The sequence below is a fragment of the Urocitellus parryii genome, chromosome 5 (assembly GCF_045843805.1).
Source record: "Urocitellus parryii isolate mUroPar1 chromosome 5, mUroPar1.hap1, whole genome shotgun sequence".
Classification (NCBI taxonomy): Eukaryota; Metazoa; Chordata; class Mammalia; order Rodentia; family Sciuridae; genus Urocitellus; species Urocitellus parryii.
This window is the reverse complement of record NC_135535.1, coordinates 163,726,138-163,739,529: the sequence shown is the minus strand read 5'-3', so window position 1 is coordinate 163,739,529 and position 13,392 is coordinate 163,726,138. Positions and strand designations below refer to the sequence as shown.

The 13,392-nt window shown below is 42.6% G+C and overlaps 1 protein-coding gene across 12 annotated transcripts in view; it reads left to right on the top strand.

Annotated features, from left to right (window-relative positions):
- The window catches only part of Kcnma1 (potassium calcium-activated channel subfamily M alpha 1), a 717,716-nt gene that overhangs the window by 638,537 nt on the left and 65,787 nt on the right, over nucleotides 1–13,392 (top strand). For all 12 annotated transcript variants that reach the window (XM_077798516.1, XM_077798515.1, XM_077798514.1 and 9 more), the window contains 3 exons: nucleotides 1,102–1,225; nucleotides 5,723–5,947; nucleotides 9,667–9,859. In XM_077798516.1, the coding sequence (XP_077654642.1) occupies nucleotides 1,102–1,225; nucleotides 5,723–5,947; nucleotides 9,667–9,859 (542 nt within the window). The remainder of the gene's footprint in view (nucleotides 1–1,101; nucleotides 1,226–5,722; nucleotides 5,948–9,666; nucleotides 9,860–13,392) is intronic.

Below are 13,392 nucleotides of genomic sequence, written 5' to 3'. Positions count from 1 at the left end.
ATTGAAAGGACAGTGTCTTAATTCTATGTGGTCTGTGTCATAGAAACCAATGATGATTTCCATACCGAGATGCTGAATTTGCTATCAGAGTAGAATCATGGGCAAGGACTGGGCCCCAAGGTGCGGGGCTTATTTCTCATGCTGCAAGCCTATTCCACTGCCTGATTTTCCTGTGATTCTTAACGTTGTCAAGGAGGCTCTGGCAACCCACTGGAGGGGCAGCCTCTGTAGGAATATCCCCCCTTTCCTTCTGCAAACTAGGGAAGAGAGGGTGAATGGAGCCCTGAGAATCTGAAACAAGTTCATTACAATGCACCTTAGCTTGAGGCATTCATCCAAGGGATGCTGCACCGGGAAAAAGAGGTGGGGGTGGGGGTGGGGACCATCATTGGACAGTGAGTGCAAATACAGTTGTCAAGGCATGGAGCGAGGGTGTTGTTTAGTATTGAAATCATGTATTCCAGATGTGGGCATTTGGTAGTCAATCTGCTCTGAAGTGACATGCTGCTGAATCTTTAAAGGGCTTCAGCCGGAGAGAGCAAAATCTGATTGGGCAAATTGCTAAAATATTTAAAGTGCAGCCTGTTAAAGCTTTTACTGCGAAGAGCATCACGTCAGAAGTTGTAGTCAGAAAGAGCAAGTAATTGGCTTTCCATCTTCATGCCAGTCAGTCAGCATGAGGCTCTATTCCTATTCCTTCCTCTTCATTGCCGATGCTAATAGCAACCCTTTGGGGTACAGGTGGGGGTGCACATGGTGGGGAAATTTATAGCTGGTAAAAAGAAAGAATGAGGGGTGCAGTGGCCCTAGAAAGGGTAGCCAAATCCACAAAATGGCCTGAAATTTATTTAAGAGTCGAGGTGCAGGAGAAAGACGGAATTATTACCTGACAAATTATCACCTGACTGCACTTTGAAATGGGTGGTGGTGATTTGAGGCAGTTGTCTTTCAAGGGACAGGTTCTGCCCGCAAGAGGATGGCTGTCAGTGACAACCACTTCCTCCACATCTTTTATCTCCTCTGAGATGTAACTCAGGGGACACTCTCCATTTATAATTTATCACCCTTTCCACTTAGGTTTTCCTGTCCTTTTCTCCCCAGGCATGACCCCTTGTTAATTCCTGGCAATGATCAGATTGACAACATGGACTCCAACGTGAAGAAGTACGACTCTACAGGGATGTTTCACTGGTGCGCACCCAAGGAGATTGAGAAAGTCATCCTGGTGAGTGAGGGACTGTGAAACCCAGGTCATCACATCTGCTTGGTACTCTACTTAATAGGGAATGAGCTCCTTCTAACCAGATAATAGAATGACACAGTCGCTGGTCTTAATGAGTTTCGATGAGTCCAGTTCCAAGCAGAGAGTGAAGCAGCTAGACCACTAATCAGAACACAAGCAAGAGCAGTACTCTTCAGTCTCTGAATATTTATTAGCTCATTATAATAGTGGTGATCATGTGCTGAGGGCAAGGTATCATTGGAGGCAAGATGTGCATCATTTCTGAGATCAGAGGCTGCCTGTGCCATCTAGTAGCTACCTGGCTCAGGGCAAGTCACATGGCTCTCTGCACTTCAGTTTTCTCATCTGTAAGAAGATGAGGTAAGAATGACCCTAACACAGGGGGTCATGAAGATGACATATGACTGTACAAAGTGACCTGTTGTTCTATCTGTTATTATTATTATCATTATTATTTTTAAATGCCATAATAGATCTGAATCTTGCCCGTGTGGTTATTGTTCACAACCATGTTTATACCCTTGAAGATAAAAGCTTTGCAATTGGTGTTCCTCCTTAGCACTTGATGCACATGGACAAGTGCATTTGCTGGTGACAGTGCAGAACCATGGTACACCTTGGGGAGGCTGGGCTCAGAGTCCTGCTTCATGGATGGCTCATGAGCACTTCCATAGCAAGAATGGGCTGCTTCTGTTCTGGCCCAGATTGTCAGCATAGATAGCCATCCATTCTACTCTTGGCATTTGCCCTATTAATAGCTTTAGGTTTAATGCCCACATTGGCTTTCCTAGAGTTGATTGTCTTGCTAATCCATGAAAAATGGATTAATAACAAGAAGGTCAGAAAGAGAGGTTCTTTCCTCCCAGTGCTGCTAATCCCTGGATTGCTATGGGACCCCTCCTTTGTCAGACAAAAAAAAAAAAATCCTGTCATTTCTGATGTCAGGGCCAACTTTTCTTCACAAGGACTATTCTAGGTCCTCAGAATGGCTGTGGGCTCTAATTCACTAGATTTTTCCTGTGTTTTGTCTAGTGTGTGTTTTCTCAACTTAATTATAAGCAAGCAGTAAGAGCCAATACAACTTCACACTAGAGGCTGTCTTGGAGGTGCCAAATCATGAAAGTCAAAATTCTCAGTAAACAGCCATTGTGTAGGTCACCAGGAGAAAATGGCTGTAACCACAAAGCTGCTTATGCATTTACCGTCTGGTGTTGTCTCCACCACACTTTACCTTACTGGTCTAAAGTCAGCCTGGTGTTACCCACCTGTAGCAAATCCTAGGCTGGATGCTCAATCTGGAATCCAGGGTTTTAATAATTTGCCTAGATTTTTCTAAGCACTCTATGTTAACTGACATCTGATCAACTCAAGAAAAAGAGTTGAGGGAGATGAGTTTATTTGAAAAATAACACCACTTAGCAGAACATTTATAGCAAGCCTATTATGTATTAAGCACTTTCTTTTTCTGAAATTATAATATATAGAGCTTGTATTCTAGTGGGGCAAAGAGAAGACCACCAAATAGACAAACAAGTGCATATTATTTCAGATATTAATAAAGTGTTATGAAGACAATAAAGCAAGATCCTGGGCTGTAAATACTATTTAGACAGTATGATCAAAGGAGCCTTCTCTAAAGTAACCCTGAAGTAGATGAGAATAACAGAAGGGCCACCTATGTGAAGGTGCTTTGTGGTGGTATTTACTCACTGGGTGTAGGACACAAATGACTTTGGAGATAAAATATATATGAGATGGTCACAATCTTGAGGAAATGATCATCTCATTAGAGAGAAAATCATATAATCAGAACAACTTATTTAACCTGAGTGAAATCAGGCACAAAACGCCATTCAAAACTATAAGAGAAACACCCATATGTGTTTAAGTGGCCAGGAAGGCCATGATTGGGCTTGGAAGGAGTTTAAGGCTATGGAGGCTTTGCGTTGGGCACTGAAGAATTCAGGAAGAAAACAGGATGCACAGAGAACCATATGAGTAGTTCCTCTAGTGGGGCTTAAGCTTGGCAGCATCAGATTCTCCAGGGCTGAGGTCCAGGGATGTGGATTTTTAGTAATTTTTCAGTTGATGTTGCTACAGCACATTTGAAAATCATTATTTTGATCCCAGATCTAAGCTCCTTGGGTCAGCATCTGTGCCTGGATCATTCTGCATGCTGACACCTAGCTTACCTCCATATTCTATATTTCTAGCTTCTATCCAGGACCCAGTTTGTAATCCTTTGGCTTGTTGAGGGCAGCTAGCTTCCCAGATGAGCTGGACAATTAAAAGTAATTAGGAATCCCATCATAGCCTTTCACAGACTGGTGGACTCTCTTCCTGCAGTACCCAAGCACTGTACTTCCATGCAGCCCAATAACCAGCTCCAGGTCTTCTCCTGAAGCAGTGGTAGGGAATGTGAGCTCCCCAGGGGAGGGGGTTCTCTTTGTTCACAGTTTATTAGGCATTTCTTACAGTTTGTGCTCAGGTTTCTCTGTCCTGTTGCAGAGGGAAACCAATAATGGTGACAGCCCCTACTTTATTCTAAAGATCAGAGAATGAAAGCTAGCTTCCTCCTTTCCTTAGGGGTTACTATAATAACCCTGACATTGTTGTGAATTGCAATATTGGCATTTAAACAATCAATACACTGGTCAATGCTAGGGATTAAATCAAGCAGAGTTTGATATGTGCTGTGGACATTAATATGCCTCCCCCAAGGTATTGTAAGCCACATGGGGCCATCCAGGCATGCAGTGGGTGGACAGGGAGGAAGGCAGGAAAGATGGGAGTCCTTGGACTGGGAGAGGCAGAGAAGGGCTCACAACTGGCCTCCTTGTATTATCCTCTTTGCTAGCTTGGTGAGTAAAAAGGTCAGCAGTGGCTACTCATTTACATTTTCTAGGAAACTGAGGTTCTCTGCAGGTGGTGTTCTTTCATTGGTTTCCTTTGTTGGTACAGAGGTAGAGTTGGAATAAGACCTGTCCTCTTGCATTTACTAATATCTTTAGACAACACCTTCCTTCCTTTATTTATTTATTTTTGCTGTAGTGCTGGGAATAGAACTCAGAACCCTGAGCATGCTAGACAAGTGCTCTAGCACTGAGTTACAGCCCCAGTCCCTCTTTAGATTCTTTTATTAATTCCTTGGGGGTCCTTTTTTGTATAAGGTAACTTCTCCAGGAACCCCCCTGGGAGCCCCAAGACAGCACACTTTTTCTATAAAAGGTCATATAATGAATGATTTAGGTCTCACAGGCCATAGGATCTGACACAACTGATCAGGTCAACTGCTGTACCATGAAAGTAACTGGACAATACCTACATGTGTAAGCTTTGCTGTGTTCCAATAAAACTTTATTCAAATTCAGATTTCATATTATCTTCACATGTGATGACATATTCTTGTTTTGATTTTGGTTCTCATCCATTTTGAAATACAAAAATCACCTTTAGCTCACTGGACATACAGTAGCATATGGTATACCAGACTGAGGCTGCCGGCCAGAGTTGTCAGCCCCCTGGCTTTAGCTATCACATTCTACCTAGTTGTTATGACCATATAAGACACCTCACTGATAAATCTAGAACTCAAAACTCAAATTTCTCTGCCTGACACTGACAAAAATATCTTTTTTTGCCATCATCTGAGCAATAGAACCTGAAAATGCATCTAATTATATAAAAAATTCCAAGGAACCTAAGACTTGTCTTTCCAAATAATAAATAGTTCTTTTCCTTCTTAATGTCCTCCCTGAAGATCATTATGAAATATCTCCTGCTCACATTTATGTATGGCATATCTTAGATCTTTTCTTCAAGAGGATAGTGATATGTGTGGGTGTATGTTTACATGTATTTATTATATAAATACATTATGTACACAATATGCAAATTATATATATGTATATATGACATGTATGTGACTTTGATGAAGTAAAACCAATGGCTGTATTAGTCAGTTTGACATTACTACAAGGAAATACCTGAGACAGCTAGTTTATAAAGAGAAAATGTTCATTTAGCTCACAGTTTTGGAGATTCAGTGTCAAGATTGGGTGGCCCCATCCATTTGGTCTCTAGTGAGGGTGGGTGGTGTGTGGTGGTGCCTCATGGTGAAAGTGTAAGTCAATGACTACATCTGGAACATGAGCAGAGTAAAAGAGTCTGGATGTTGCTAGGCTTGCTGCTTTCACACTGATTTCAGGGGAAGTCAAGGGCCCTATGAGAGCTCCCAATGGGGTCATACCTGAGCTACCTCACACCTGAGAACTACTTGCTGGGCTCTAACTTCCAAAGTTCCCCCACACAACAGCACTACCTAGAACCAAGCCTTTCATCACAGTGGGCCCTTGGAACCACACCCAAACCAAGCAATACCACATAGTAAGCACACGGCCAATGTTCACTTTGCATGAATGATTTTTTTTTCTCTCCTTGCAACAAAACTCTGAAGTCTTCTCTCCAACACTTTTGCAGACTCGAAGTGAAGCCGCCATGACTGTCCTGAGTGGCCATGTTGTGGTCTGCATCTTTGGTGATGTCAGCTCAGCCCTGATTGGCCTCCGGAACCTGGTGATGCCACTCCGTGCCAGCAACTTTCATTACCATGAGCTCAAGCACATTGTGTTTGTGGGCTCCATAGAGTACCTCAAGCGGGAATGGGAAACTCTTCATAACTTCCCCAAAGTGTCCATATTGCCTGTAAGTCCAAGGTCGCATTATTGATGATTTTTTTCCCTTCTTCTTTTTATTCACAAAAGAAAATCCCAGATGGATATGATCGTTGTAGCTTTGATTCTGCCTCTGCTTCTTCATCTGGGTATGGGCCCGAGGATGCAGCCCTTCCCCTATGCCCTGCCTAGGAAAAGCCAAACCCTGGGAGACCTTATTAAAAGGAATATGCAGCCAAGTTCAGTCCCTCATCAGGGATGAAGTTTAGCTGGTGTCATGTGTGTTAACCGTATAGGTGTCTAAACACTCTGTTGCTCTTGTCTACTATACACAACTCAGAGCGCTGAGACATGGTGATTTACAGTAGAATTTAGAATTATTTATAATTATTTATGTCATTTCACTTATGACATTTTGGCCTTTCACTTAATGCTTAGAGAAACCTTGATCATACCTCCTTCTGTTTCAGACTACATAACTGAGTTCTTTATTTCTACTCTACAGAAGTTCAACCCCTTTCCTGGGCTGCCCCTATCCACCATATCTTCAGAAGCTCAGCAGTGTTTTTCATGGCCATGTGTGTATGTATGTGTGCACATGTATGCATGATACAGTCTTTGTTTTTTGTTTTTGTTTTCTGATGATTGAACCCATGGTGCTACATCCCCAATCCTTTTTATTTGTTTTTGTATTATGAGACAAGATCTTACTAAGTTGCTGAGGCTGCCTGGAACTTGTAGTTCCTCCTGACTCAGCCTCCTGAGTTGCTGGAATTATAGACCTGCACCACTAGGCCTGGCTGCATTTGATATTCTTGACTGCAGAATACTAGGACCATAATCTACAAGAAATGACTTAGTGTGAGGATCTGGGATATGTGATTTAGGAGTCACATAACTACTTCCTAAGCTAATCAATATATTTTCTACAAACTTTCAAAAAATTATAAAGTAGTCTGCTTTCCAGTATTTGAAATTGTTGTCACATCACAAATTCATGAAAATATTATTTATCCTCCAAATGTTTTTCTTCTGTTTATATCTCTAAACCTGTGAAACATGGATTTCTCTACATGTCAAGAGGTCTATATTTTCCTCTACTTTTGAAGCTGAAGTCCATTATTTCTGAGATTCCATAATCTCGGAAATGTGGGAGAAAGGATCCAGTGATATATTTCATTAAAGAATACATGAGAAGTATGTATTCTTACATAGTATATATATATATATATATATATATATATATATATATATATATATATGAAGTGTCCCTTAGAAGCCATTATTCATTTTACAAAATATCTGGCACAGTAGGTTTTCAGTAAACATATATTAGATGCAGAGCCCCAAATTGATGGCCTTAGTGAACTTACATAGTTAAGGATAGTCCACTATAAACAAACAAAAAGTCACAGGCTTAGAGGAACATAACCATATACTTTATATACTTGGCTAATTTCAGAAATGTTAGATATGATATTTCTATGATTATCATCATACACATTCTGTTCCACAGGGTCTCTTGACCTCTAGGAGTATCTTTGTAAAAAGGTTATTATTTTACTGGGATGTGTGTGTGTGTGTGTGTGTGTGTATGTGTGATGTTTTATATTTGTGTGTGCATGTTTTAGGTATGTGTGTTTCCTTCTGTATGCTCCCTTGTACACATTTCCTCCCCTGTCTCTGGACACATGAATGAGCTCTCATATTTTCAGATCTTTTTCAAACCCTATAAAATTTAGTATACCAAGCAAAGTAGATTTGCACAAAATGGGCCTTGACCATAATGAGGACTTACATACATACACTATTTAAACAGTACCTTGCATATAGGGCCAGCTTAGAGAAACACAGAAGTTTTCTGTGTATGTGATTTGTATTTCTTGTGGTTTGGAATCATGTGTCTACAACTGCCCAAGGATTGTTTTATATCACAATTACTGCTGGATTCCCTACAAGGTGAAAATTTTAAAAATATGTATGTAGGCAATTGAAGTTTATGCACTGGCAAAAGGACACAGGAAGTCGACAAGACTTATTTTCCACCAAGATATCATAGGAGAGGGCATTTTCCTTCTCTTAAAAGTTTCAGTTTCAGTGCCTGGAACCACTAACTTTCCAGCACCCAGGACACTAAATGCCTGTCCTCCCTGGTTCCACTTTGCAGTGATAATTGAGCGACTGAGAACAGAACCATGACCATCACTGAGCAGGATGGGTTCCAATCATCAGCCAGGTCCTATCTTCTCAAGGTCACTTCTCTAGGAAGGGGGACAAGAGAAAGACATCTGCAGAAACATGCAGCAGGAGGCAAGCCCTTTCCCTATGCAGGCAGTGATTTGAGGGCAACTGGGGTCTCCGTGTTGGCAAGGCAGACTCTAGACTCAGTCTGGAAGACCAACGAGGCTGATAGCTGGATAGGAACACCAAAATGGTGCTCCATGGCTGCTGTGGAGCTCCGATATGGGCTGGCCCAGTGAGTTTTGCTGTGGCACCTCTGGAGGACACAGAGCATGTGGAGATCATGGCCCTCTCCTTTTTGTTTTGCCTTGGTTGCCCCCCAGTCCTCTCAATCCACCTTTACCTTCTAGATCTGTTCCTTCTCACCCCCGCCACTGTCTTATGTTATTCTGGGATCTTTTTTAAAAATATGTTTACTGGCTTATTTATTTTTAATTATACCAGTAATATACAAATATGTTCTTGTTATAAAATATTCAAACAACACAGACGTATATAAAGTCAAAGGCAAACTTTCCCTTTCACCACCCCCATCTTTTTTCCCTCCCCAGAGGTAATTACTAGTTATTAGTTTGTGTATATTTTTTCCTGAGTTTTCTCTTTGAATTTACATATATTTATAAATGTATTTATAAATATATAAATTTATTTGGAGGGTTTTTTCTTACATAAATGAAGCTACACTTTTTGAATGCTTCTAGAACTTTTTCCCCCACTTCCTCCTCCATCTTTGAAATTTTTTTTTTCCAAAAAATGATCACTACCTGGAGAGCAAGCTCCCTCTCTTTACTTGCTACATACTCTTCCTTGGTAAACATGTCCAATACTATTTTTAACCTTTCCTGTTGTTAGATAATTAGGTGATTTCCTGGGTTTTTTTCCTTGCTAAAAAGAATAAAATTATATGACCTCAGGCTTCCTCTCTTCTATATCCCCTTTGCAAGATGCACATTAATCCCACTCCCTCTGGTACATAGCAGAGCTTCAGTCGAGCAGAGCACCTCATCACACCCAACTCACTGAGATTTCCTTTTGGCTGCATTGAAAATTCTAGTTAGAACTGCTGTCTTTAGCCTGAGACAGAAGTGACCTGCTATTAAATAAACAGGCATTTGACCCCCCCCCATATATCCCCCCCACCATTGCATTCTGAAAGCCAAAGGTTGCCACAGGACAGTTACTTAAATCAAGACAATTTCCAGACAGGAAGAAGATGTAGACCCAGGCATTATTCCTCTCGTGCATTTGTTAGTAATAGCTTGATTGAGTATTGAGAGGCAGGCTGAAATGCTGCCATCAGCACCGACTACCCTTTAGATTAGCACACAGCCCCTATTCCCAGAAATGTAGTTAGGCCAGCTTAATGTCAGGGCATAAAAAAGATACTTGTTAAATAATTTCCCAAAGCTCTGGCTCAATCTTTAATTTGTTTTTATTTTTTCCCTCCTTCCCTCTTCTCCCTTGGTCTCACTTTTGCTTCTCTCTCTTTTTCTTTCCTCTATGCCAAAGGGTACGCCATTAAGTCGGGCTGATTTAAGGGCTGTCAACATCAACCTCTGTGACATGTGCGTTATCCTGTCAGCCAATCAGAATAATATTGATGATACTTCGCTGCAGGACAAGGAATGCATCTTGGCGTCACTCAACATCAAATCTATGCAGTTTGATGACAGCATCGGGGTCTTGCAGGCTAATTCCCAAGGTAAGGACAGCCTGTAATACTTCTCTGCCGTGCCTACGGGGGACAGGGGCTGGCAAGAGGGATATCCTTCATTCAGTAATTCAAAGAGGCTCACATCTGCCTGCCTGGCAGTGAAACCTGTGGTCACAGTGATGGCTTTCAAAGGGGCAGCTGCTGCCTCTTCTTGCCATCCTGGGATGCAGGCAGGAGCTCTGATGTTCCCTGTGCACACTAGGTTGCCTTCCTAGATAATAAATGAGTCTTTCAATGGCCACACCTTCAGCCTTTCTAAACAGTGGCTTTCTGACCAGGGTCACTGGCCAAATGTCAAGCATTGAAAAGATGCCAGCTGCACATTCCCAGGGCTTCCTCCCAGTGTATACTTTTACCATTGAACTGAGATGGGTGTTGAGCATTGTCATTGTTAGGGCTGCATCTAAGACTCTGCAGACCAAGGAACAGTGATCTCTGGAGAGTGAGGACTGTACAGGCACTGAAAGTCATTTAGCAAGAGATGACACATGTCAGCCCATGCATTTTCCTGGAGGAGGCACAGCAGCCTTGAATGACATACATCTGCCTTCTGCTCTGCCCCCAATCTTCCCTGTCATTTGCTCTGGGATTCTGGGCAGGTGGTTACAAGTAAAGATGTCATCTAGGAGTCTCAGAGAGGCAGCACAGCCAAAACCCCATAACAAACGATCGTGATTCTCAGGATCTGGAAGGTTGGCATGAAAGCATTTTCTTCCGTGTGAGTCTTCTGTGCAGGCTTGCTGTAAACTATAGGATGGTTTTTATCTGTGCCTACTGGATGGGTGGTTTTGGCTGCCTGATAGGGAGCCTGAATCCTATTATTCTAAGATGGAAATTTAAAGGAACAACACTTATGAGAACTACAGCTCCTGGGCTAGGAGCCACCCTATAGATAGCTGGGTAGAGCTCCTCATGCAGGAGTTTGTGGAAACTCAGCTTGATCATGCATCCTAGACCTGTGTGCTCCATTATATTTTGTCAACTGGTATCACTATCTCCATCTAACATCTGGTCACCATTGCAGCAAGACCATTAAAAACCGTTCCTGGAAACCTATTCTCTGCAGATCTCCTTCCTTTTACTGATTCTATGAAAGCATCAGTGAAAGAAGGGCCCTGGAGTGAGATTTTGAAAGTGAAAGAGAAAGAGAGGACTTGGTTTTGCCAGACTTGAACAGACTTGGGGGATCAACACAATTCTCAGGGGAGCTTCCTGAGAACCAATAGCTTTGCAGCCAGAGGTTGAGGGAAGAGGTGGGGGGAGTTGCCTGAGGGTCTTGAGATTCACAGCAGCTTCTGGTCAAGCTCAGAAGAAGCTTCCATTTTGGTGTTGCCAAGTGCAAATGGTGGCCACTTTGACTTTGGTTTCTCTGGCCTTCTAACAATTGTATCAACATCTAATTTTCTTCTATTCTCCTGATATAATACCAACTGGGGGAGCTTGTTGAAGAATCACAATCTCATGGCCTACACCAGATCCGCCTGTTGGAATCTGCATTCTAATAAGATCCCCAAGAGACTCATGTGCTGCTCTAAAGCACAGCAAATCTTCCTGCTGACAAACCTGGTGCAATGACAAGCTGACAGCCCTCTCTGGCATGCCCCCTCCCCCAGAGAGGAACCAACAGAAGGAATGGAAAAAAGTGGAAGGAGCAATTGTCCCTTTGGGTGGAAACGGAGGAAGCAGGGGTGGGCTGGAAAACATCCCTTTTCCCAGCATGCCTGGGTGCTCCCAGTGCAGTCATCATGATTTTCAAGGTCCAGGGATGAGAATCTCAGTGTATAATTTAGTTACATATGCATCTGACATAGGCATTCCTCCAAGCTCTCTTAAACAGTTGCCCACCTCTCAAATCCTATATAATAGCCAAACCAGTAAGAATGTTTCCCCTCTCCAATGCTCAAAAGCCTTGTTTATTCTTTTTAACATAAACAAGAAAAATAGGTTTAGGCAGAGGAGATATGGAGGAAAGAGAAAGGCCTTACTCCAAAAATAAAATTTACTCTTTATTTTGTGTATGCACATGCACACACTGCTGAAGGTTTGTGTGCCCTCAAAATTTGTTTGTTGAAATGTGATGGTGTAAGGAGGGGGGAACCTTTGGGAGGCAAGTAGGTCATTTGGATGGAGCCCTTGTGCATGAAATTAGTGCCTTTACAAAACAGGTCAGAGAAAGGCCCCACAACCCTTCTACTATGTGAGGACACAGTGAGAAGGTGCCATTTATGAATCAGAAAGTAGGCTCTCACCAGACACCAAACCTGCTGATGCTTTGATCATGGACTTCCCAGTCTCCAAAACTGAGAAATCAATGTATGGTCTGTAAACTGCCCAGTGTATGGTGTTTGGTATTGTGGTCTAAGTGGACTGAAATGTGCACAGTGAAAGAAGGCAGAGGGTGGGTTCCACGCCCTGCCATACTTTGCCTGGCTTCCAGGTCTTGGTAGAGTGGAGCACACGCCTCCTAGGAGCCCACACTCTGTTCTGCTTTCCAGGATACAATGTTGAAGCTGTCAGACACCAACCTGGCATTTCCCCTTGTGTTGTGCCCCTGTCTGCCCCTGTCCTGTCCTTGGTTTTTAACAGTATCCTCTGGTTACTATTTGACTTTTCAAAGGCTGAGGTCTGGTAGCGACTGTCAACACAGAGAAGTCACCCTGACCCAGTGCTCGACTCTCATCACTGGCCCAGCACCCAGATCCCTGGTTTCCTCTCAACACATGGGCTGGATGGACAAGCTGGGTCTCCTTGCCACTCTTCCTCTTTGGGACCCTTTTGACTAACAGGAGCACCCACTGGCTTCTGATACTTTTTTCATCATCTGGGCATTTGGCATGACCAAGCTCCAAGGGGGTTGAAATTATAGAGAACAGAAAGGATTCCATGTTACTCTTTTCATGTGCGGGAACAAATCGAGCTCTCCTTGAGGATAACTGCATAGATTTCTCACCATTGCCACCCCAACTTTTATTATTTTGTTTTCTGTGAAATCCTATCCTCAACTGTGTCCCAAGAGCTATGTTTACTGTTTCTCCTGAACCCAGTAGGATAAAATTGTGGACTCGGGACAAATGTGTTTTTGGGTCAGAATATTCCTTCAACCTCATGGCAGGTTTTTTGAATACGATGCAATTGAACATGAAAAGTGTGTCTTGACATTGAGGAAGTAGAGGCTCCATTGGGATCCAAGCCCAGGCATTCGCCACTGTTTGTTATTAGGTCTCTCTTTTCTCTTCGTTTTTCTTTTCACATTCTCTTTTGGTGTCACTTTTCTAACCCACATGGTGTCAGAACTGACCCAGCCTAGGGATTCTGGACCAGACACTTTCTGAAAAGAGAGGAGATGTGATGGCTGGTTGTCAAAAACAATTACGGAAAAAGGCAGCATACCCCTTGCTGGATGGTATATCCGATGTGACATTTGGGTCTATGAGATGCAGTTTTAATATACAGCAGGCAAAACTGCAGTGACAATTATATAAAGCAGGTGAAGCCACTTCTTGCTGGTCAGCAAACATCAG